Source organism: Pleurodeles waltl, chromosome 6 (assembly GCF_031143425.1).
Source record: "Pleurodeles waltl isolate 20211129_DDA chromosome 6, aPleWal1.hap1.20221129, whole genome shotgun sequence".
Classification (NCBI taxonomy): Eukaryota; Metazoa; Chordata; class Amphibia; order Caudata; family Salamandridae; genus Pleurodeles; species Pleurodeles waltl.
Genome location: NC_090445.1, coordinates 1179298603 through 1179325112, shown reverse-complemented (window position 1 = coordinate 1179325112; position 26510 = coordinate 1179298603). Strand labels below are relative to the sequence as shown.

At 47.2% G+C, this 26510-nt stretch overlaps 1 protein-coding gene across 1 annotated transcript in view; it reads left to right on the top strand.

Moving 5' to 3' along the window:
* The first annotated feature begins 265 nt into the window (after positions 1-265).
* The window catches only part of LOC138302112 (small serum protein 3-like), a 113494-nt gene continuing 87249 nt past the window's right edge, over positions 266-26510 (top strand). Inside the window, exons 1-2 of the mRNA XM_069242491.1 lie at positions 266-402; positions 1998-2103. Coding sequence (XP_069098592.1) covers positions 400-402; positions 1998-2103 — 109 coding nt within the window. The 5' untranslated portion in view covers positions 266-399. The remainder of the gene's footprint in view (positions 403-1997; positions 2104-26510) is intronic.

Here is a 26510-nt window from a genome sequence, read left to right as displayed (position 1 = left end):
CTGACCATGCTTGGCAGTTCCGGCTGGATCATTCTTAATGAGGCAGAATAAAGACTTATTTGCAAAGGGCTGATCTCTGATGCTGTGGGTGAAAACAATGAAGTGGAACACAGCCTGAGGGATGTCTATTGTCTGAGAATAATTCAGTCATTCCACTCTTCACTTTGCAGTTTGTTGCCGAGGGCAAACAGTGGCACAGTTTGCATATGTATTACTCCTGCCAAATGTATAAATAATTACAGTACCATATACTGCTGTGTACACATCTTGAAACTTCTGTAAAATTACTTCTTTGTGACCTGCATATATATATATATGTATATATATACCACTTGAAATCAGCTTGAAGCAGGAGTTGCAGCACAGGTTCTCTCTGGAAACTACTCCATTTTCCTTGCAATGGTGAGTAGATAATACGTAACATTCTTCACTTCATATCAGCAAGTCTGGACATCCAAATCCAGCTATCAAAATGCCAACTGTTTATTTGCCCCTCTATCAGTCCACGTAGAAAACTGAGGTGGTTATTTTGAGCTTTATGCAAATCTGCATGCGTTTGAATGATTGACTAATTAAGCTTCAAAACTACCTTGAACAGTGCAGTGAGTACATAGCCCTTCAGAAGTTTATTCTTGCTTGACTATTATGTACTGTAGTGCTTGTACGCTGAACAACACCGCTTAATTTGTTAAAGAATAAGTCTCAGAACTAAAAGGTTTGCTTAGACAGCATCAAACGCTGGGGTGTCTAAAATCAAAGCTATGTGGTTTGACTCCACCTCATCTTTCTTTAATCCATCAGCACACGCTCCTTGCCTCTTTATCTAACTCTTGCAGGGTCTTCCTCCTTTCTGCCTTCTGTATTTTCTATCTTGCTCTGGGTCAGTCTGATGAGGAAAAATAAGTGTCGGTCCCCAAAAATCAGGGATGTTTTTAAGCATGGGCAAAGTGGGCAAATGACCATGGCCCCCACCTTCGGGGAACACCATGTTCTCTTGCAACAGCTAATAGAGCTCCTTAGAATAATGACGAGTTGAAGAAGTTTATGCACTGTTTCGAAGTAAGTCAGTGGATCGATAGAACGATTAAAGGCGATGGTTAAGAAAACAGTTCAGAAAGCAAAACTCACACAAATATCTCAATCTCATCGCCAGATGTCTCATATGTAGAGTTGCATCTATGTATTTAATAATATCTTCCTGCGCACATTTGGTATTGACCTATAAACCCTACCACTCCTAATTTTTCCAGCCCTGGGGAAGCCTTGAAAGCTGCATTTAAGGACCACAATTCTTTTAAAAAAGCAATGCCATTTCCTCCCCTACCTGTCGCTTGACAATTAAACATGATTCCCCTGTTTGTAACTGTTTGTCTAATTATACGAGCAAGGCATAATCACTCACTCAAAAACTAACATCAATTGTAAAATATCTGGCCAACAACTGGATGCATGGTAATTCTGACTAATCTCTGTAGAGATGTTAATGACTTGAGGTCCTCGGTTTCTAAAAATGAAAATCTGGTACACTTTACTGGTTGTTCTGATTCCACACAGCTACCGTTGAGCGTCAATCCTAAAAAGAAAATATTTTTGCTGGAGCTTTCAGGTCATGGCCCAGAATCTGAACTGCAGTTAAGCGAAAATGTTTCTTACACTCCATCTCTGCTAGGCACATTCGAAAAGGATCCTAGATTGTCCTTTTCCCCAAAATCCCTCTTATAAGGTTATGGTTTCACATTATCTATTAGTACGCCATCAGGTATCTCTGGTTTATTTATTAATGCTTGTCTCTCAATTTTTAACGTGCTTGCAAACAGAAAGCCATGGAACATTATGTGCCAATTTTAAGGAAATGGTTGACCATATTTATTACTTAAGCTAATGAAATATAGGTGACCACTTCTCATTGTACTGAAAGTTTCTTTAATCGTTATCAATTTGGTAATTTCTTTAATATAATGATATCATAATAAAGTTTCATTCGCTTCCTTTAACAGAAGTACTTCTTAGTCCTTGTTGTGTCTGCTATCGCAGTCGCTTTATGCAATGCAGAATGTTACAGGGGACAAGCCGTACTGGACCCTGACACCATGACAGTAAAACGTAAGTACGGACATGATCGGCAGAACTAGCATTTAAAATGTGACAGTATAAAAAATTACCATTGTACACACAATCTAAATATCTAATGCGAATAACAGGTTGCTTAATAATTACTAAACTATGATAATCCTAATTATTGTATTTTATTAGAATTGATACAAAAAATAACAGAACGCTTTTTCTTTGTTGCAGTTATCTAATGTTGATTATTATGACTAAAAGAAACTTGTACAATATAGAAAGAGATGCAAATAAAGGAAAAAAGCCGATTAAACCATTCTGTGAAACAATGTGACCTTGGGACAGTTTTATTTGCCGATATTTTACAGTTTCTCGAAATGAGATCCTTTAGTTTTTGAACATTGACAACATAGTGAAAAGCTCTTCATGACCAGAAGCTCAGCCGCCTGAACCAAAAAGAATACTACTGGTGTCAGTTGCATTCGAATATTATTTAGTAGAAAATTACCTTGTTACTTATTGCTTTTATGTATGTCACAATGTTGCTTAGACATTCTAATTATTGTTTAACCTAATGCTGTTTTGAAACCAACGTCACCCTCCAAGAATAAGCCATGACTGCATCCGTCCCTGCACCTATTATCAACTGCTGCAAAATATGAGGGGCTCATTTACAAGAATATGATGCATCGACTCCGATACATCAAATTTCTTGCGCTGCTCTTTGCCACCCCTAACAACGCCATGGATGCGCTGTATTTGCAATACAGAGTTCCATGGTGCACGTTTTCAAAGATGCATCAGAAATTCTGATGCATCTGTGGCGCTAAACTCACGCATTGCTGGACTAGCGTAAAAAAAATGACTGCTCCAGCAATGCGAGGAAGGCTCCCATAGAGAAAAGCCCTGCGTTAGTTTAACGCCTGCTCTGAGCAGGGATTAACATTCTGACTCAGTGAAACCGCAGAACAACTGTGAAATGTAAATTTCACTCTAACAGTTCTGCGTGGTTTTTCCAGAGGGAATGCCTACCTTGCATACATTATACCAAGCACAGGTATATTCTGAAACAAGGCTTTACAAACTGACGCATTGGGGCCCAATACATCAGTTTGTAAATGTGGAGCAGTGTAGTGCTTGCGCCACTGTTGTGTGATAAAAAAGGACGCAAATGTGGTGCAAAGGCCTTGTAAATGATGCCCTGAGTTTCTTGGCACTTCATTGAGAAAAGTATCCAGGGCCTCCCTATCGGCACACTACGCCACCAGAGCATCATTTTCTTTGACGCTCCAGTGGCGCAGTGTGCCAGACCATAGTTACAAGGCCACTCAAAGCCATCTTGAGTGGCTTTTTATGGCCTTGTAAATATGGACCCCTTTCACGTATAACACTGTGTGAAAGGGGCATTTCTTGGGTGTTGCTTGGGGTTTTCCCACGCAACATCCATGGAACCTGAAGGAATCTAACGCATTCCTACATTTTCAAGTTTGGGGATGCGTCAGATTCCTATATCACCTCAGGGGTGGCGTAAGAACGACGCAACAGGGAGAAATATTTTTATTTCTTCCTATTTTTTCCTCTTGAATGTATCACACATAGAAAGAGGAAAACATTGCCCGTGATGGTTTTTGTGCAGGAAGGTTTCCCGTTCTGCACAAAAACAATCATCCCCACAATGCAGGCTGCGTTGGAGCTAGGCAGCAATTTATGTTTCAGCGCAGGGTCGGAGGACAGAAATGCACTGTATCTTGTACATACGTGCTTTACTGCCCTTTCCCGGTTGCGCACGGTGGTGCAGCAAGGTAATTGCTGCGCCGCCCTGCGCCGTTGGCCTCGTAAATCAGGCCACCAGTTTTTGCAGTTCCGAAGATAATATCGATGGCATTTGTCTCAATGATTGTCTGTTGCCCTCGAGTTTTCTGGGCCCTTGAGAACTGATTTAATAAAAATGTAAAATGAAAATACCATCGGTCTATTCATTCTCCATGGAGCATAGTCACAAAGTTGCAGTAATTCAGTCCCACTCACTCGCTAGTGACACAGAGAGCTGTGAATTGGTCTTTGGATGCAGACAAACGGCTATAGCTGTCTGATTTGCGCAAGTTAGAAAGTCAATTTATTCAATCTTACTGTGTATGGATACACCAGGCATGATGGAGTTCATTTGTCCGCAGTGTAGCTGCCTTGTCACTGCTGGCTGGAGTGCAGTTGGAGCACAGTGCTGTTTTTGACCTCAGAGAACACAAGTGGCCAAAGGGGCACATTGCAAGTGTGAGATTATAGTCTCCCAGGGGATAATGAAACATTTCCTGCAGGGAAATACTTTTTTGCGGGCTAAGTTTTCAATGTGTGTTTCCTGCTTTAACCAAGCACTGTTTTTTCTCCATTACATTATATATTCTACCACACAGTGAGGTTATTTTTCACTCTTATAGAATCCAGTTGAGGCATAAATACCTGCAAGTTTCTTTCTTTGCAGGATTGCGTTTTGCACAATGTTTTGGTGCAGAAGAATCACACCAACTTTCCCTTTACATACAGCTTCTGCAGAAACATTTGGCACTATTAAATAGCGATATGTGGTACACAAATTGTCAAAAGATTCAGAATATACACACAAAGTGGTAGAGCAAAAATACTTTGCAATGTTCGAAAAGTTGCAACATTTTTCATAGCACTTTCTAAAGGTTGAATAAAAACTACTTTGAGCTATGGGGTTGACTTTGAGGCTAGCGTAACACAGGAAGACCTGCACACCGCCTTGCAGACCACAGTCATGAGAAGTGGGCGGGTGAGTGTGTAAGGCAACCAGTACTTCTGCAGTATTTTGCCTCGTGGTCTTCTTGACCTCTTCCCTCCCTCTCTTGATGGCTGTGTGCAACAAATCAGCCCTCAGTTTAAGGAAGATATCATTAGAGCATTGTTAGTTTTTCTGTCAGATAGTGATGGTCCTTGGGCGCAGATGGGCTATGATAACAATCCTGTGAACTTGGGCTCACTACTTTTAGAGGCAGCAGCCTTCAGTAAAGCTACAGAAGCAGTTTCAACTTTTAGTTACTGAGGTACTGGAAGCATTTTGGCCATTGCTTAGTTTGTAAAATAAAAAGTGCTGGTGCTCAAATCTTTTCTCAGCAGCCGACAGCCGAAGCCGACTAATGTCGGGATTGCCAAATACCAATATCTCGAGTTCCTCTCATGCATTTTTGGTCCACCACCATATACTCCCTGTCCCATTATTTTTCTCTCGAAGGTTCTTTTTTAATTCCCTTCTTTTACTCTTAGTCACAGTTTTGCTGTCTTTCTCTTCCACACTCTTCCTCTTTTTGTGTTTTTCTCTTTCCTGCCCTTGTTTACACTCAGGTGAAGTAAAAATAAGTGACAGTGGTAGGAGGCTGGCATGGTTTGTAGTGGGTACCTTGGGTCCTTACACTTTACAGCAGGTCCAGTTATCCCTTGTTAGTGAATGTAGTAGTGTTCAAGCAGCTTAGGCTGATAGAGGTAGCTATAGCACAGCAGCTTAAGCTGAACTAGGAGACATTCAAAGCTAATGCAATACCACTTATAGTTACACAGTAATTATACACAAGTAAAGACAATACTCAATGTTACAAAAAATGTGTGTGACACAGTGCCAAAAATATCTTAGAGACAATACTCCTTCTGGAGGTCAGTATTATACACAATATATACACTAGACACCAAAATTAGACAAGTAAATAGTCATAGAACAATGCAAACAGTGGGAAATCTGTAGAATGCAATGGGAGAAAATAAGTCTAGGTGCAACACAAACCATATACTAAAAAAGTGGAATGTGGATCACAAATTCCCCCCTAGACAAGTGTAGTGTGCGTAGAATCGCTGGGAGAGTAAGAATACAGTAAAGGTAAGTAAATCACCCCACCCCAGAGCCCAGAAAAGCAGGAGTAAAGTACTGCAAGTTTCCTTAGGACACACTGCTCCTCGTTTTTGGGATTTTGCAGCAGCCAACCAAGTCTGCAAACAACAACTGCTGGATTATTGGACCTGAAGACCTGCAAAGGAAGGGGATCAAGTCCAGAAGTCGAAAGAAGTTCCAGGAAGGACAGGAGCCCCTGCCAACCCAGATGAGGGTGCAAAAGAAGAGTACCTGGTTAGTTGAAGAATGCAGAAATGCACCCTAGGAAGATGCCAGCGGGCTTATGCATGATGCAAAGGATGTCCCACGGTGTGAAGATCGTTGCAGACAAGACTTTGTGATGGAAGGTACCAACAAGCCTTGGCTATGGCAAAAGTGTATTTTTCATCAAAATGGTGCTGGATGGACCCAGGAGAGACCTGGGGGGCTCAACTCTGAGTGAGGAGGAAGAGGGGGCTCTCAGCTCTTTAGAGAGCCCTCAGGATGGCAGCCAGCACCCCCAGAAGCCACAGGATCCGGGTTCAAAGGATGTGCAAAACACAGTTGATGCAGCACAACAAAAGAAGGTCCCACGCCGCCAGAGAACAACTCAATAAGTTGAGCATCGCAGGGTGGAGTTCTGGGGACCTGACCCAGGATGTGCATGAAGGAATTTTGCAAAGAGTGCACAGAGGCCTCAGGAGACGAAGAAGACACAAAACACAGGGGTACCGTCATTCTCAGGGAAGGCAAGGTCTTACCTCCTCCAAATTGCGTCAGCAGGACCTCAGGACAGTCTATGTCGATGATGTCCACCCTCTGTTGTGTCTTTAGGAGCACACTCGTTGCCGTGAGTGGAGTCCCAGGGTACTGGTCTTTGCCTTGGAAGGTGCCTGCTTGGAGCAGGGGAGTGACTCCGTCACTCCACAGGAGATTTCTTCAGACCTTCTGGTGCAGGATTAAGACAGGGAGTCCCCAGAGCATGTACACCATGGTAACTGTTGCAGTTGCTGTCTTGGAGCTGGGTTTGCTAAAAAAAAGTGTCTCTTGTACACACTTTGTTGCAGTTACAGCGTTTCTTGGAGCATGCTGCGGTTGATCCGAGGTCAGAGGATGCTGCAGACGTTGCAGAGGATTCCTGAAGGAAACTTGCAAGCAGATTCTGAAGATAACCCACAGGAGAGACCCTAAACAGCCCTGAGAGGGGGATTGGCCACCTTATCAGGTATGGACCTATCAGGAGGATCTCTGACATCACCTGCTGGCACTGGCCACTCAGAGCCCTCCAGAGTGCCCCCACACCTTCCAAAGCAAGATGGCTGAAGCCTGGGACACACTGGAGGCGCTCTGGGCACCACCCCTGGGGTGGTGATGGACAGGGGAGTGGTCACTCCCCTTTCCTTTGTCCAGTTTCCAGCCAGAGCAGGGGAAGAAGGGTCCCCGAACCGGTGTAGACTGGTTTATGCAAGGAGAGCACCATCTGTGCCCTTCAAAGCATTTCCAGAGGCTGGGGGAAGCTACTTCTCCCCAGCCTGTAACACCTATTTCCAAAGGGAGAGGGTGTAACACCCTGCTCTCAGAGGAAATGCTTTATTCTGCCTTGCTGGGACTGGGCTGCCCAGACCCTAGGAGGGCAGAACCTTGTCTCTGAGGTGGCAGCAGCTGTAGCTGCAAGGCAAGCCTCAGAGAGCTGCTTTGGCAGTACTGGGGGTCCATGGTGGAACCCCCAGGATGCATGGAATTGGCTCCCCATAACCAGATTTGGAATGGGGAACAATTCCATGATCTTAGACATGTTACACGGCCATATTCAGAGTTACCATTGTGAAACTACATGTAGGTATTGACCTATATGTAGTGCACGCATGTAGTGGTGTCCCCACGCTCACAAAGTCCGGGGAAATGGCCCTGAACTATGTGGGAGCACCTTTGCTAGTGCAAAGGTGCCCTCACACTTAGTAACTTTGCACCTAACCTTCAGCAAGTGAAAGTTAGACATATAGGTGACTTATAAGTTACTTAAGTGCAGTGAAAATGTCTGTGAAATAGTGTGTGCACTATTTCACGCAGGCTGCAGTGGCAGTCTGAGCTCCCTATGGGTGGCAAAAGAAATGCTGCAGCCCATGTGGATCTCCTGGAACCCCAATGCCCTGGATACCTAGGTACCATATACCAGGGACTTATAAGGGGGGTCCAGTATGCCAATTGAAATTGGTAAATTAAGTCATTGTCCCACAGTTACAAATGTAAAAGCAGAGAGAGCATAAGGACTGACGTTCTGGTTAGCAAAGCCTCAATGACACAGTTAGGCACTGCACAGGCATACACATTAGGCCACAAATTTATGAGCACCGGGGTCCTGACCAGCAGGATCCCAGTGAGACAGGCAAAAACATACTGACATATAGGTTTTCATGTATGAGCACGGGGGTCCTGGCTAGCAGGATCCCAGTGACATAGTAAAAACACACTGACACACACTCACAAACAGGTGAAAAGTGGAGGTGACCATGCTAGAAAGAGGCTACTTTCTCACACAACCCCCCCACCAAACAAAGGACAATAAGGCTAATCCTGGCCAGTTGAGACTTTATTGTCTAAGTGGCGATAAGTGGAGAGTAGATCTGCAATAGAGTGGTTACTTCCTTTATCACCCACCCTGTTTGGAGATTTTTATCTAACCAACAGTGTGAGTGTAATTTCTCAGAGTTCCTACGAGTATGTTTTAAAGTTGGGCAGTGGGATTGGTCCACTGGGCCTATGTCCAATCTAGGAAATGCTAGACAGGGTTGCTGTCTCAATAAAGCCATAGCTCGGCAAAACTTTGTCCATATGGCTGTAAGAGAGAACATGGTTGCTGTTTCTCTTGAGTTGGAGCATGCCAGGGCTGCTGTCCTATAAGCTCCACACTAGGACAGTACTGCTGTCCTAAGTGTTTAGAAGCAGTGCATGGCTGCTGCACTAAAGTTTCTCTGGGAGGGCTGGAGGCATGCTTCATATTTACTAAAATTATGCAATTTTGCACATCTGGTTTAGTAGTTCCACAGAGAGGTACTTTGACCTCTGGGAATCTAGCTGTGGTAGCTGAGGGCTCCCTTGGTACAGGTTCCACCCCAGGAGAGGTTTCTCCCACTACAGGAATGGTATCCTTAGTGGAAGGGTGTGGAAGGGATACATTGATACCCTTTTTACCTGTTGGTGGAGAAGGATCCTGAGATTTTAGGCCTTTTTCTCTCCTTTGCTTTTTCATTTCACCAGAAATGAGAGGAAGCAATTGCTCAGGGATACCCAGCACGGATGCATAGGTACTAAACTCTACTCCAGCCCAACCTGAGGCCTCTAGGTCATTCCCTAAGAGCCAATCTACAGTTAAGCTAGGTGATACCACCACCTGCTTAGGGCCAGTACCTCCACCCAACTAAGTTGAACTATAGCTAAGGGGAGGGACTGAATGGAGTTATTGACAGCAGTAACTTGGTACTTCCGTCCAAGGAGGTGCTGTACAGGTGACACCAGGTTTTCCGTCACCAAAGTGATACTGGCACCTGTGTCCCTGTAGGTCTGGGAGTCAACACCATTTATTAAGATTGACTGCCTGTACTTATCCATGTTAAGGGGACAAGCAGCCAAGGTGGCAAGGCCAAAGCCACCAGGTGTGACAGAAACTGTCTTGGGACTGTCTACCCCAGTTTCTATTATGGTCCCAAAAGTGAACCCAATTACACTTTTAGTTTGACTATTGCCAGTAGTCCCACCACTATTACCACTACTGCTAGGGGCACTAGTGTCTGATGTCTTAGTGGTGGTAGGCTCAGTGGCTTTAACTGTGCAGGACTTATCCCCTGGCCAATGGCCTTCATTTCTACACACATAGCACCAAGGCTTTTTCGGATTGTGTGAAGAGTTTGAAGAAGATGAAGAAGATTTAGCCCCAACCCCGAGGAGTGTTTTGGACCTGAAGAAGGATCTTTATGTTTACTTTTATACCCATGCTTGTCCTGAGATCTTTCACCATCTTTCTTTTTTCCATCCTTGCCAGCCCCTGTATGAGCTTTTCTGCTCACCCTTGTTCTGACCCATTTGTCTGCCTTCTTTCCCAATTCTTGGGGAGAGGTCAGATCTGAGTCCACAAAATACTGATGTAACAATTCAGACACACAATTATTCAAACTATGCCATCTCAGAAACAAGTTATGTAGGCTTGAATAATCAGTCACCTTACTGCCATGTAACCAGCCTTCACGCAACAGTCTACAAACTCTGTCTAGTCCTGTGATGACTTCTTTGTGGTCTCTCTGAACTTAAGTCTATACTGTTCAGTGGTTAAGCCCAGATCATTCAAGAGTGCATTTTTAAGAATTTGGTAGTTTTCTGCATCCACCTCTCTGACAATCAGAAGTCTGTCTCTACCTTTGCCAGAGAAGGATAACCAAAGGATAGCAGCTCACTGTACATGAGGGACCCTCTGAACTGCACAGGCCCTCTCAAGTGCAGCAAACCACCTGTTGATGTCATCACCATCCTTGTAAGGAGGGACAACTTTGTGCAGATTTCTAGAATCAAATGAAGGTTCCCTAATATTTGTATTTCTAAAATTGCTGCTGCCACCCTGGGGAACTAACCCCAAACCCTGCCCCCCTTTCGCCACAGCCAAGGATTACCTGTCTAAGGCCAACTGCTGCTGCATTAGCTTCATTCTGGCCTTCTCTAACCTCAGCCTTCTAGTAGTGATAGGGGGATTCTGCAAGAACCACAAATACCAGCAAAGCACTGAAGACGGATTCCTGGACCTGAGGACCTGCAAGGCAAGGGGACCAAGTCCAAGAGTCGCGATAGTGTCCAGTGGGGGCAGGAGCCCAGGAAACCCCGGATGAAGGTGCAAGGAAGCTGCCTCCAGATGGAAGAAGCTTAGAATTCTCCAACAACGAAGAGAGCTAGGAACTTCTCCTTTGGAAGAAAGATGTCCCACGGCGTGCTGAAGGCTGCAGAAGTATTCCCATGCAGAAATAGCACAAACAAGCCTTGCTAGCTACAAGGGTTGTTTTAGAGGTATTTGGGTGCTGCTGGGGACCAGGAAGGATCAGGAGGTCGCCCGTTGGAGGAGGAGACAGAGGAGGCACTCAGCAACTCAAAGAGCTCCCACAGAAGCAGGCAGCACCCGCAGAAGTACCCAAAAAGGCACTAAGAAGATTTGTGAACCAGAGCTGGCTCAGAGTCACAAAGGAGGATCCCACGACGTTGGAGGCCAACTCAGAGGGTTGAGCACTGCAGGACGGAGTGCTGGGGAACCAGGGTCAGCTGTGCACGAAGGAAATCCTGAAGGCGTGCACAGGAGCTGGAGCAGCTGCAAATCACACAGTACACACGTTTGCAGTCTAGCGTGGGGAGGCAAGGACTTACCTCCACCAAACTTGGACTGAAGAATCACTGGACTGTGGGAGTTACTTGGATAGAGTTCCTGTGTTCCAGGGACCACGCTCGTCAGGATGAGAGGGGACCCAGAGGACCGGTGATGCAGTCTTTTGGTGCCTGCGTTAGCAGGGGGAAGATTCAGTCGACCCACAGGAGATTTCTTCTTGGCTTCCAGTGCAGGGTGAAGGCTGGTGACCCCCAGAGCATGCACCACCAGGAAACAGTCAAGAAAGCAATCAGGATGAGGCACTTCAATGTTGCGGTAGTCATCTTGCTACTTTGTTGCGGTTTTGCAGGCGTCCTGGAGCAGTCAGCGGTCGATCCTTGGCAGAAGTCGAAGTGGGAAGTGCAGAGGAACTCTGGTGAGCTCTTGCATTCGTTATCTGAAGAATTCCCTAGAGGAGAGACCCTAAATAGCCAGAAAAGGAGGTTTGGCTACCAAGAAAGGAGGATTGGCTACCAAGATAGGTAAGAGCTTATCAGTGGGGGTCTCTGACATCACCTGCTGGCACTGGCCACTCAGAGCAGTCCAGTGTGCCCCCAACACCTCTGAATCCAAGATGGCAGAGGTCTGGGAAACACTGGAGGAGCTCTGGGCACCTGTCCTGGGAGGTACTGGTCAGGGGAGTGGTCACTCCCCTTTCCTTTGTCCAGTTTCGCGCCAGAGCAGGGCTGGGGGATCCCTGAACCGGTGTAGACTGGCTTATGCAGAGATGGGCACCATCTGTGCCCATCAAAGCATTTCCAGAGGCTGGGGGAGGCTACTCCTCCCCAGCCCTTCACACCTATTTCCAAAGGGAGAGGATGTAACACCCTCTCTCAGAGGAAATCCTTTGTTCTGCCTTCCTGGGCCATGGCTGGCTGGACCGCAGGAGGGCAGAATCCTGTCTGAGGGGTTGGCAGCAGCAGCAGCTGCAGTGGAAACCCCAGAAGGGCAGTTTGGCAGCACCAGGGTTCTGTGCTAGAGACCCGGGGGATCATGGAATTGTCCCCCCAATACCAGAATGGGATTGGGGTGACAATTCCATGATCGTAGACATGTTTCATGGCCATGTTCGAAGTTACCATTGTGACGCGATACATAGGTAGTGACCTATGTATAGTGCACGCGTGTAATGGTGTCCCCACACTCACAAAGTCCGGGGAATTTGCCCTGAACAATATGGGTGCACCTTGGCTAATGCCAGGGGGCCCAGCTGGAACCGCCAGAAGACCGTACCGCGGTCAAAAGACCGCGGCGGTCATTCTCAGTTTCCCGCTGGGCTGGCGGGCGACCGCCAGAAGGCCGCCCGCCCGCCCAGCGGGAAACCCCCTTTCACGAGGATGCCGGCTCCGAATGGAGCCGGCGGAGTGGAAGGGGTGCGACGGGTGCAGTGGCACCTGTCGCGATTTTCAGTGTCTGCATAGCAGACACTGAAAATCTTAATGGGGCCCTGTTAGGGGGCCCCTGCACTGCCCATGCCAGTGGAATGGGCAGTGCAGGGGCCCCCAGGGGCCCCACGACACCCGTTCCCGCCATCCTGTTCCTGGCAGTGAAAACCGCCAGGAACAGGATGGCGGTAAGGGGGTCGGAATCCCCATGGCGCCGTGGAGGATTCCCTGGGGCAGCGGGAAACCGGCGGGACACCGCCGGTTTCCCGTTTCCGACCGCAGCTTTACCGCCGCGGTCAGAATGCCCCCGGAAGCACCGCCAGCCTGTTGGCGGTGCTTCCTCCGTCACCTACCCTGGCGGTCATAGACCGCCAGGGTAGGAATGACCCCCTAAGTAACTTGGCACCCAACCTTCACCATGTATTATATATGCTCTAAGTATCGGAGCAGGCTTTTGTTGTGAAAAGCACAGGTAACAAAGTGGGAGAGCAATTGTAAGTACTTATCCCACACCTGCACAACAAATGTAGGAGGCTGGCATGGTTTGTAGTGGGTAACTTGGGTACTTACACCTTACACCAGGTCCAGTCATTCCTTGTTAGTGAATGTAGTAGTGTTCTAGCAGCTTAGGCTGATAGAGGTAGCTATAGCAGAAAAGCTTTGGCTGAACTAGGAGACATGCGGTTGATGCAGCACAACAAAAGAAGGTCCTGTGCCGCCAGAGAACAACTCAGCGAGTTGAGCATTGCCGGGTGTAGTGCTGGGGACCTGGGCCAGGCTCTGCACAAAGGAATTTTGAAAAGAGTGCACAGAGGCCTCAGGAGGCGGCAAAGACACAAAACACAGGGCTACCGTAGTTCTTGGGGAAGGCAAGGTCTTACCTCCTCCAAATTGCGTCAGCAGGACCTCAGGACAGTCTATGTTGATGATGTCCACCCTCTGTGTTCTTAGGAGCACGCTTGTCACCATGAGAGGAGTCCCAGGGTACCGGTCGTCGCCTTGGAAGATGCCTGCTTGGAGCAGGGGAGTGACTCCGTCACTCCACAGGAGATTTCTTTGGTCCTTCTGGTGCAGGATGAAGACAGGGAGTCCCCAGAGCATAAACACAGTGGAAACTAATGCAGTTGTTGACTTGGAGCTGAGGTTGCTGAAGAAAAGTGTCTCTTGTAAACACTTTGTTGCAGTCACAGCGTTTCTTGGAGCATGCTACGGTTGATCTGAGGTCAGAGGATGCTGAAATTGTTGCAGAGGATTCCTGAAGGAAACTTGCAAGCAGAATCTAAAGAGAACCCACAGGAGAGACCCTAAATAGTCCTGAGAGTGGGATTGGCTACCATATCAGGTATGGACCTATCAGGAGGGGTTTCTGACGTCACCTGCTGGCACTGGCCACTCAGAGCCCTCCAGAGTGCCCCTACACCTTGCAAAGCAAGATGGCTGAAGTCTGGGACACACTGGAGGAGCTCTGGGCACCACCCCTGGGATGGTGATAGACCGGGGAGTGGTCACTCCCCTTTCCTTTGTCCAGTTTCCCACCAGAGCACGGGAGAAAGGGTCCCTGAACCGGTGTAGACGGTTATATGTTGAAACAAAGAGTGCTTCAACCACCCATGACTCAACAACGAGGTCGGAACAACGACCTCGTTGTTATCACTAATGCCTTTACCACAAATGCCTTAACAACGATTTTTCATTGTAAAGGCATTCCTGGTAAAGGCATTAGTGATCAGCATGCACGGTTCCAGCATGCGTCCCCCCGGCCCCCCACCCCTAAAAATGACCACGACCCCCCCACTCCCACAACCACCCCAAACCCCACCCCCAAAATTACCACAATCCCAACCCCCCGCCCCTAAAATCTAAAGCACCCCAAACCCCCAACCCACCCCTAAAACCTAAACCCTAACCCCCCACTCCTAACCCCTAATCACCCCGAGCACCCCACCCCACCCCCAAAAAAACAGCCCAAGTCCCAGCCCAACTTACCTTCTCCTTGACTGCGTCAACTCCCTTCTTCTGTGCCTTAACCATGCATGTACATGGTTCACACATGCGTGGTTAAGGCCCTAAAACAAGGAAGTCGTGGAAAACGAAACCGTACTTTAGGACTTGTTGTTCTGGGTGTTTCCCGGTTTAGACTGGTTTATGCAAGGAGGGCACCATCTGTGCCCTTCAAAGCATTTCCAGAGGCTGGGGGAGGCTATTCCTCCCCAGCCTGTAACACCTATTTCACAAGGGAGAGGTTGTAACACCCTGCTCTCAGAGGAAATGCTTTGTTCTGCATTCCTGGGACTGGGCTGCCCAGACCCCAGGACAGCAGAACCCTGTCTGTGAGGTGGCAGCAGCTGTAGCTGCAAGGCAAGCCTTACAGAGCTGGTTTGGCAGTACTGGGGGTCCATGGTGGAGCCCTCAGGATGCATGGAATTGGCTCCCCAATACCAGATTTGGAATAGGGGACAATTCCATGAACTTAGACATGTTACATGGCCATATTCAGAGTTACCATGGTGAAGCTACATATAGGTATTGACTTATCTGTAGTGCATGCATGTAATGGCGTCCCGCACTCACAAAGTCCGGGGAAATGACCCTGAAATATGTGGGGGCACCTCTGCTAGTGCAAGGTGTAGGAAAATCCCCTCTTGCCTGGCATGTTACCCCCATTTGTACTTGTGTGTCAGTTTGTTTTTGCCTGTCTCACTGGGATCCTGCTAGCCAGGACCACAGTGCTCATGGTTTGTGGCCTAAATGTGTTCCCTGTGTGGTGCCTAACTGTGTGACTGAGGCTCTGCTAACCAGAACCTCAGTGCTTATGCTCTCTCTGTCTTTTAAATTGTCACTGCAGGCTAGTGACCATTGTCACCAATTCTGATTGGCACACCCTTATAAATCCCTAGTATATGGTACCTAGGTACCCAGGGTATTGGGGTTCCAGGAGATCCCTATGGGCTGCAGCATTTCTTTTGCCACCCATAGGGAGCTCAGAAAAATCTTACACAGGACTGCCACTGCAGCCTGAGTGCAATAACATCCACATTATTTCACTGCCCTTTTAGACTGCACTTAAGTAACTTATAAGTCACCTATATGTTTAACCCTGACTTAATGAAGGCTAGGTGCAAGGTTACTAAGTCTGAGGGCACCCTGGCACTAGCCAAGGTGCCCCCACATAGTTCATGGCAATTTCCCACAGACTTTCTGGGTGCGGTGACACCATTATACGCTTGCACTACATATAGGTCAAGACCTATATGTAGCTTCACAATGGTAACTTTGAATATGGCCATGTAACATGTCTAAGATCATGGAATTGTCCCCTCATGCCAAATGTGGTATTGGGGTGCCAATCCCATGCATCCCCGGGTCTCCAGCATGGACCCCGGGAACTGCCAAACTAGCTTTCTGGGGTTTTCACTGCAGCTACCGCTGCTGCCAACCCACAGACAGGCTTCTGCCCTCCTGGGGTCTGGGCAGCCCAGTCCCAGGAAGGCAGAGTAAAAGATTTCCTTTGAGAGATGGTGTTACACCCTCTCCCTTTGGAAATAGTTATTAAGGGCTGGGGAGGAGTAGCCTCCCCCAGCCTCTGGAAATGCTTTGAAGGGCCCAGATGGTGCTCTCCTTGCATAAGCCAGTCTACACCGGTTCAGGGATCCCCCTGCCCCTTCTCTGGAGCGAAAGTGGACAAAGGAAAGGGGAGTGACCTCTCCCCTGTCCATCACCACCCCAGGGGTGGTGCCCAGAGCTCCTCCAGTGTGTCCCAGACCTCTGCCATCTCTAATGCAGAGGTGTGAGGGCACAATGGGGGCCTCGGAGTGGCCAGTGCCAGCAGGTGATATCAGAGACCCCTCCTGATAGGTGCTTACCTGATTAGGTGGCCAATCCTCCTCTGAGGGCTATCTAGGGTCTCTCCTGTGGGTTTCTCATCAGATAACGAATGCAAGAGCTCACCAGAGTTCCTCTGCATCTCCCTCTTTGACTTCTGCCAAGGATTGACCGCTGACTGCTCTAGAATGCCTGCAAAACTGCAACAAAGTAGCAAGAAGACTACCAGCTACATTGTAGCCCCTAATCCTGCCGGCTTTCTCAACTGTTTCCTGGTGGTGCATGCTCTGGGGGCTCTCTGCCTTCACCTTGCACTAGAAGCCAAATGAAATCTCCTGTGGGTCGACGGAATCTTCCTCCTGCTAAAGCAGACACCAAACTTCTGCATCACCGATCCTCTGGGTCCCCTCTCATCTTGATGAGCATGGTCCCTTCTACAAAGGAGCTGGATCCAAGTGACCAGACAGTCCAGTGGTCCATCTGTCCAAATTTGGTGGAGGTAAGTCCTTGCCTCCCCACACCAGACAGTAATCCTGTGTACAGCGTGAACTGCAGCTGCTAGGGCTTCTGTGCACTTTTGCAAGGAATCCTTCGTACACAGCACAGCCTAGGTCCCCAGCACTCCGTTCTGAATTGCTCAACTCGCTGAGTTGACCACCGGCTTTGTAGGACTCTTCTTTGTAGTGTTGAGATGACAGCAATGCTCAGTTTTCTTGAACCCCTGTTCAAGAAATTCTGCAGGTGCTGCCTGCTTCTGCGTGGGCTCTCTGTGTTGCTGAATGCCCCTTCTGTCTCCTCCTCCAAGGGGCAACCTCCAGGTCCTTCCTGGGCCCGGGCAGCACCCATTTTCTTTAACTGCGACCTTTGCAGCTAGCAAGGCTTGTTTGCAGTATTTATGTGTGAAAACAACATTGCATTCTCCTGCACGCCGTGGGACATCTTCTGTGCAAAGGAAAAGTTCCTGGCATCTTCCGTTGTTGCAGAATCTTCAGCTTCTTCCACCCGGAGGCAGACATTTTGCAGTTGCGGTCTTTGCAGAATCTCCTATCATGACTTGAGTGTGTTTCTGGGGAAGTATGTTAACTTTACTTCTACTTTTCAGGGTCTTGGGGTGGGGTATCTTGGACACCCTTAGTGTGTTCTTACACTTCCAGCGACCCTGTACACACTACACTAGGCCTGGGGTCCCTAACTGGTTCGCATTCCACTTTCTTAGTATATGGTTTGTGTTGCCCCTAGGCCTCTAGCATCCTATTGTATTCTACAGTGTTTGCACTACTTTTCTAACAGTTTACTTTCCTGATTTTGGTTTGTGTGTATATTTTGTGTATTTTACTTACCTCCTAAGGGAGTATATCATCTGAGATATTTTTGGCACATTGTCACTAAAATAAAGTACCTTTATTTTTTGTAACTCTGAGTATTGTGATTCTTGTGATATAGTGCTATATGATATCAGTGGTATAGTAGGAGCTTTGCATGTCTCCAGTTCAGCCTAAGCTGCTCTTCTATAGCTACCTCTATCAACCTAAGCTGCTAGAACAATACTAATCCACTAATAAGGGATAACTGGACCTGGCACAAGGTGTAAGTACCATCAGGTACCCACTATAAGCCAGGCCAGCCTCCTACACCTTCCAACTGAAATTGGATATGCTTCAACAAAAGTGAATGCGGAAGCCTTCTCCCTATTGTTTTTTTTTTATTTCCCACTTTTTCTACAATGTTGACATGTACGGAGCAGGCTGGGGTAAAGGAACACTACCGTTGCTCTCCCTGTTGTAATGTTGGAGATAAGAGACGTCATCTCCTTTCAGGTTAGAGGAGTGGGTGCCATGTTTTACCCCTGTGTTCCTGACCAGGCATGACATGGCCTTGGTCATTTGTTACAGAGCAAATAAATGTGACTCGAGACCAAGGCTCAAGGTCAAAGAACGATATCGAAGTGTGGCAGGAGTTTCTGTGCATGCCTGACTGAAAGAGTGCACACTTTGCAACCCGGGGCCTAGATGTGGGCCCCGTCCGGCAACATAACAAATTGGTGACATAGGTAGTTGGGTGCCACGCCACCCAACAGTGTCACTGGTGGTCCCCTTCTTCAGTGCTCACCAGCATAGCCTCGCCCTTTCACACAGATTGGGCACTTGTGTATGGTGACAGCCCTGCCCAGCTCTGGGTTTTGCAAAGTGCCAAGAGGAGAGTCCGTTCTCGCCGGTCCTGAGCTTCCACACAGTGGCATACAGTTTCCCAGCTGTGACTCTTGTGTGCTGGCAGGCCTCAGTGGTGAGGCCCTGCCTGCGTGGTCTTGGGCCCTAGGCCTGCATCCCGGAATAAAGATGACATGGAGGCATGGCATATGGTACAGTAACTGGCATCAGAGCACACATCCGTAGTTTAACCAGATGACTCTGGGCATCAAACACAGTGTGGATCAAGTCTGGATCACCAAATCACATGTCTGAGGGTGTTTCAGTCCTCCTGGGTGATGTTGTGCAGTCCCACCTGGTTCCACGGTGTGGTAGTTTATTTACATAGTTCAATTTGGGGCTGCATCAGGAGTAGTGAAGGAGTCTACTGTAGAAATCTCTTTGTGGGTGTCCAGCTCTCCGAAAGGCAGACCTTCAAAGACGGGAACAATGGTGCAGTGGTGGGACATCTCCCTCTGAGGCCTCGTTGCATCCTGGTACCTGTCATTGGATCTGCTTCAGACTCATTTCTCGGGCAGGGATTCTGACACACCAGATTTCCCTTGAGGCCCTTTGCACTGGTATGCCATAGGATTGCGTTGCCTGAGCGGGGCCTCTCTTAGGCCGTGTAAGGCTTCACTGGGGAACTCCCCAAAGGGCCATGTACAAATCGCTCCTGCACCCAGAAGGGTAGGTAATAAAATGGTTGGATGGGCTCTCATCAGGAAAACTCAGGTGCATGTGGGGGTCTAACAGATGGTCTTTAGGTCATGAGTCTCCCACAGCTCCAGGAATGCCTCATTGGTCTCTGGATGTTTCACAGGTAGAATGTGTGAGAAAGTAGCCTCTTTCTAGCATGGTTACCCCCACTTTTGGCCTGTTTGTGAGTTTGTGTCAGTGTGTTTTTACTGTCTCACTGGGATCCTGCTAGCCAGGACACCAGTGCTCATAGTTTGTGGCCTATGTGTGTGTTGCCAGTAGTACTTAACTGTGTCACTAAAGCTCTGCTAACCAGAACTTCAGTGCTTACTCTCTCTCTGCTTCCAAATTAGTCACTATAGTTTAGTGACTTAATTTACCAATTCCAATTGGCACACTGGATGTAGGAGGCTGGCCTGGCTTGTAGTGGGTACCAGAGGTACTTACACCTTGTGCCAGGTCCAGTTATCCCTTATTAGTGTAGAAGAGGTGTTTCTATCAGCTTAGGCTGATAGAAGGTAGCTATGGCAAAGCAGCTTAGGCTGAACTAGGAGACATGTAAAGCTCCTTCTATACCACTGGTGTCATATGCACAATATCATAAGAAAACACAATACACAGAAGTACTAAAAATAAAGGTACTTTATTTTTATGACAAGATGCCAAAAGTATCTCAGTGAGTACCCTCAGTATGAGGATAAGTTATATACACAAGATATATGTACACAAACCAAAATTATGCAGATAATAGCAAAAGGAAGTAATGCAAGCAATGTAAAGTTACAGTAGATTGCAATAGGAGCACATAGGTATAGGGGCAACACAAACCATATACTCCAAAAGTGGAATGCGAACCACAAATGTACCCAAAACCTATGTGAGCTTGTAGAGGGTCGCTGGGACTGTAAGAAAACAGTGAGGGTTAGAAAAATAGCCCATCCCAAGACCCTGAAAGGTAGGTGTAATGTGCACCTACTACCCCCAGAGAGCACAGAAGTCGTGATAGGGGGATTCTGCAGGAAGAACAAACATGAGCAATGCAACAACAGTGGATTTCCGGACCTGAGGACCTGTAAAACAAGGGGACCAAGTCCAATAGTTGCGACAGTGTCGAGAGTGGGCAGGAGCCCAGGAAACGCCAGATTAGGGTGCAAGGAAGCTGCCACCTGTTGGAAGAAGCTTGGAGTTCTGCAAGAACTAAGAGGACTAGAAACTTCTCCTTTGGAGGATGGATGTCCCACGTTGTGAAGAAGCTTGCAGAGGTGTTCCCATGCAGGAAGACTGCAAACAAGCCTTGCTAGCTGCAAGGGTAGCGGTTAGGGTTTTTGGATGCTGCTGTGGCCCAGCAGGGACCCGGATGTCGTCACTTGGATGAGGAGACAGAGGGGGCGCCCAGCAAGTCAGGGAGCCCTCACAGAAGCAGGCAGCACCCGCAGATGTAGGAGGGTGATCAGTGAGTGTAAGGCGCTCCTATCCTCATACCATATAACTATTGGCACATCAGAAATACACAGTGCAGAATACTGGGGTAACACCCTCTAATATCCCCAACACGATAACAAATCGTTACCACAACATTTCACTATGTGTATTCGCACACGTGAGCAAATCAATTAGATTACATATACTAAAGGTTGAAAAATCTGATCTTATTACTAAATCAAAATAATAACATTTCTTACAACAAAATATCAAAAAAATCCAAGTGACATAACAATAAACTCAGTTACAGCAATCCTATTGCTATCATCCTATTAGTATAACTACAAGCTCTTTGGTCCAAATACCATACAATCATATCATCTTAAAGTTCCAATGAAGATCCAAGTTTGTTCCAGAAGTCCATAAAAAAAAGGAAAAAAGGATTCAATCTATGTAAACGTAGCTACTATTAAGTTCATCCGTCAGTCCATGTGAACGTAGCCACTATTAAGTTCGTCCGTCCGTCAACATGTGTTTCATCCGGGGAGTGCCCCTGGATTTCCTCAGGACCCCCTTCCAGAGAATTCAAGTTATTTTGTATTATTGTTCTGTCCCCTTGTGCTTTCAAACCTATCAATGGACTTGACACAAATCAATTCCTGAGTTCGTTTTGAAAAACTTTCCGTAGCCAGTATCTCCCGCAGATCTCGTGCATATACACCGAGCGAGTTTGCTCCCAGATTGCTGGGGGTCGCGTAACTAGTTAGCATGGAGGAGTCTCGTTCGTTATCGGAATTAACCAGACAAATCGCTCCACCAACTAAGAACGGCCATGCACCATCACCCACAGAATCGAGAAAGAGCTATCAATCTGTCAATCCTTTCCGTGTCCGTTCTTAGTTGGTGGAGTGAATCGTCTGGTTAATTCCGATAACGAACAAGGCTCCTTTCCAAAGGGAGAGGGTGTTACACCCTCTCACAGAGGAAATCATTTGTTCTGCCTTCCTGGGCCAGGGCTGCCTGGACCCCAGGAGGGCAGAAACCTGTCTGAGGGGTTGGCAGCAGCTGCAGTGGAGACCCCAGAAAGGCAGTTTGGCAGTACCCGGGTTCTGTGCTAGAGACCCGGGGGATCATGGAATTGTCCCCCCAGTGGCAGAATGGCATTGGGGTGACAATTCCATGATCTTAGAAATGTTACATGGCCATGTTCGGAGCTACCATTGTGACGCTATACATAGGTGGTGACCTATGTACAGTACACACGTGTAATGGTGTCCCTGCACTCACTAAGTCATGGGAATTTGCCCTGAACGATGTGGGGGCACCTTGGCTAGTGACTTTGCACCCAGCCTTCACCAGGTGAAGGTTAGACATATAGGTGACTTATAAGTTACTTAAGTGCAGTGGTAAATGGCTGTGAAATAACGTGGACGTTATTTCACTCAGGCTGCACTGGCAGGCCTGTGTAAGAATTGTCAGAGCTCCCTATGGGTGGCAAAAGAAATGCTGCAGCCCATAGGGATCTCCTGGAACCCCCGTACTCTGGGTACCTCAGTACCACATACTAGGGAATTATATGGGTGTACCAGTATGCCAATGTGAATTGGTAAATTTAGTCACTAGCCTGTTAGTGACCAATTTGGAAAGCAGAGAGAGCATAACCACTGAGGTTCTGGTTAGCAGAGCCTCAGTGAGACAGTTAGGCACCACACAGGGAACACATATATGCCCCAAACCTATGAGCACTGGGGTCCTGCCTGGCAGGGTCCCACTGACACATAGACTAAAACAACATATATACAGTGAAATATGAGGGTAACATGCCAGGCAAGATGGTACTTTCCTACACCAATGGTGGCAGCAGCAGTGTTTCAGATAGTAATCCTGTTAGAGAACAAGATTCCAGAAACCTGAATCAGATAGTCCCCCCTCACAAGAATGACATTAATAAGTGGTTTGCTGCAGCTTGAGAGGGCCTGTATGGTACAGTTGTCCCTCAAAGGCAGTGGGCTGCTATCTTGTGGCTATTTTTCACTGGAAAGGATAGGGATAGGCTCCTTACTGTCAGAGAAAGTTATGTCAATAATTACAAAGATTTGAAGGATGCACTCTTGGATGAATTTGGCTTAACCACTGAACAATACAAGATTGAGTTCAGAGACACCAGAAAAGGAGTCCTCTCAAGACTTGACAGATTTTTTTGACTGTTCAGTGAAGGCCTTTGGAGGGTTGGTTACATGGCAGTAACGTTTCTGACTATGAAATCCCGTATAATCTGATCCTGAGAGAGCATATTCTTAACAATTGTGTGTCTGATTTGTTGCACCAGTACTTGGTAGACTCAGATCTGACCTCTCCCTAAGAATTGGGAATGAAGGCAGACAAATGGGTCAGAACAAGGTGTGAACAGAAAAGTTCATACAGGGGGTGACAAGGACGGCAAGAAGAAGGATGGTAAGTCTTCTGACAAGGGTGGGGACAAAAGTAAACATTCTGAGTCTTCATTGGGCCCACAAAAATCCTCTGGGGGTGGTGGGTCCAAATCCTCTTCAAACAATCAGTAAAATCCTTGGTGTTATTTATGTAAAGCAAAAGGCCATTGGGAAAGTGATTCCACCTGTCCAAAGAAAAACACCAAACCTCCCACCACCACAACCCCAACTGCAACCTCTAGTGCCCCTAGTAATAGCAGTGGTGGTGGGAAATCACCTTCTAATGGCCAATCCAAGGGTGTAGCTGGGCTCACCATTGGCAATGTAGTTGGGATTGGTCTTGTTAGGGAGACCACAGAGGCTGTTTTAGTCTCTGATGGTGGCATTGACTTTGCCACCTTGGTTGCGTGTCCCCTTAATATGGATAAGTACAAGCAACTACCCCTAATCAATGGTGTTGAGGTTAAAGGCCTACAGGGACACAGGAGCCAGTTTAACTATGGTGATAGAAAAACTGGTCCACCCAATCAACACATACTTGGACAGCAGTACCAAGTGACTGATGCTCATAATAACACTCTTAGTCACCCCATGGCTGTTGTGAATCTCAACTTGGGGGGGTACTGGTCCAAAGAAAGTTGTGGTAGCCACTGAATTACCTGTAGATTGCTTACTGGGCAATGATTTCGAAACATCAGCTTGGGCAGAAGTAGAGTTGGAGGCTCATGCAGCACTGCTGGGCATTCCTGGGCATATATTTGCTTTGACAAGGGTTCAGGCCAAAAAGCAAAGACAAGACAACTTGGATCCTGGGACAATGGACCAAGTGCTCCCAAAAACTAGGGGTAGAAAAGGTAAATCCCTGCCCACTATCCCTCCCTCTACAGATGATTCCCCTTTTGAGGAAGATGAATCCTCTCCCTGTGCAGAACCTACACCAGAGGAGCTGGCAGCAGACACTACTGAGCTTTTGGGTGCAGGGGGTCTGCCAGGGAAGAGCTGAGTGTGGCACAGCAAACCTGTCCCACCTTAGAGGGTTTAAAACAGCCAGCTGTCAAACAGCAGAATGGGGATGTCAGTGATAGCCATTGAGTGTATTGGGAAGATAACCTCTTGTACACAGAGGCAAGGGACCCTAAACATGGAGCTGACAGGAGATTAGTCATTCCCCTGCAGTACAGAGAGTTTCTTCTTACACTGGCACATGACATTCCTTTGGCTGGGCATTTGGGCCAGACGAAAACTTGGGAAAGACTTGTCCCCTTGTTTCACTGACCTCAGATGTCAGAAGACACAAAAGAGTTTTGTCGCTCTTGTGTGACCTGCCAAGCCAGTAGCAAGACTGGTGGGACTCCAAAGGCCCCACTAATTCCACTTCCAGTGGTTGGGGTGGCCTTTGAAAGGGTAGGGGTTGACATAGTGGGTCTGTTGACCCTCCAACAGCTTCAGGCAATAGATTTATCTTGGTGGTAGTGGACCATGCCACAAGATATCCTGAAACCATCCCCTTAAGGACCACTACAGCTCCTGAAGCGGCAAAGGCCCTCCTGGGAATCTTTTCCAGGGTGGGTTTTCCTATGGAAGTGGTGTCAGACAGAGATAGCAACTTCATGTCTGCATACCTAAAAGCAATGTGAAAGGAGTGTGGTGTGACGTACAAGTTCACAATCCTTACCATCCACAAACAAATGGTCTGGCTGAGAGGTTTAATAAAACTCTCAAATGTATGATAATGGGACTCCCTGAAAAACTCAGAAGGAGATGGGATGCCCTGTTACCTTGCCTCCTTTTTGCTTACAGGGAGGTATCCCAAAAAGAAGTGGGCTTCAGCCCCTTTGAACTCCTCTTTGGGCACCTTGTAAGAGGTACACTTGCTCTTGTGAAGGAGGGTTGGGAACAAGCTTTAAAAGCACCTAAACAGGACATAGTAGACTATGTACTTGGCCTAAGATCCAGAATGGCTGAGTATATGAAAAAGGCCAGTAAAAACCTCCAGGCCAGCCAGGAGCTGCAAAAGCAATGGCATGACCAGAAGGCTGTCCTGACTCAGTACCACCCAGGACAGAAGGTGTAGGTATTAGAGCCTGTGGCCCCAAGAGCACTCCAAGATAAATGGAGTGGACCTCATCTAATTGTTGAAAAGAAGGGTGAGGTTACCTACTTGGTAGCCCTAGGTACTGACAGGAGTCCCCTTAGGGTGATTCATGTCAATCGCCTAAAACCCTACTATGACAGGGCCGATCTCACCGTGCTCATCGCAACAGATGAGGGACAGGAAGAATAGAGTGACCCTCTCCCTGATCTCTTCTCCACCACTGACGCTGATGGCTTAGTGGAGGGAGTAGTCTTAGCAGATTGTCTTACTGCAGAACAGAAAGACAACTGTATCAATCTCTTAAGTCAGTGTTCAGACCTCTTTTCACTTGTACCAGGTACAACTTCCTGGTGTGAACATACAATTGATACTGGAGACAGCCTACCCGTCAAAAGTAAAATTTATAGGCAGTCTGACCATGTCAGGGACTGCATTAAACAAGAGTTGCAGAAAATGTTGGACTTAGGAGTGATTGAGCCATCTGAAAGCCCCTAGGTTAGACCAGTTGTGCTTGTACCAAAACCTCACACCAAAGACTGAAAGAGAGAAATAAGGTTTTGTGTAGATTATAGAGGGCTCAATCAAGTAATCAAGACAGATGCTCACCCTATACCCAGGGTAGATGAGCTCATAGATACACTGGCTTCTGCCAACTATCTAAGCACTTTTGATCTAACTGAAGGGTATTGTCAGATTAGGTTATCAGAAGATGCTAAACCCAAGACTTCATTTTCTAACATTGGAGGGCACTTGTAGGAGGCTGGCCTGGCTTGTAGTGGTTACCAGAGGTACTTACACCTTCTGCCAGGTCCAGTTATCCCTTCTTAGTGTAGAAGAGGTGTTTCTAGCAGCTTAGGCTGATAGAAGATAGCTATAGCAGAGCAGCTTAGGCTGAACTAGGAGACATGCAAAGCTCCTACTATACCACTGGTGCCATATGCACAATATCATAAGAAAACACAATACACAGATATACTAAAAATAAAGGTACTTTATTTTTATGACAATATGCCAAAAGTATCTCAGTGAGTACTCTCAGTATGAGGTTGCCAAATATAAACAAGATATATGTACACAATACCAAAATTATGCAGTAATAGCAAAAGGAAGTAATGCAAGCAGTGTAAAGT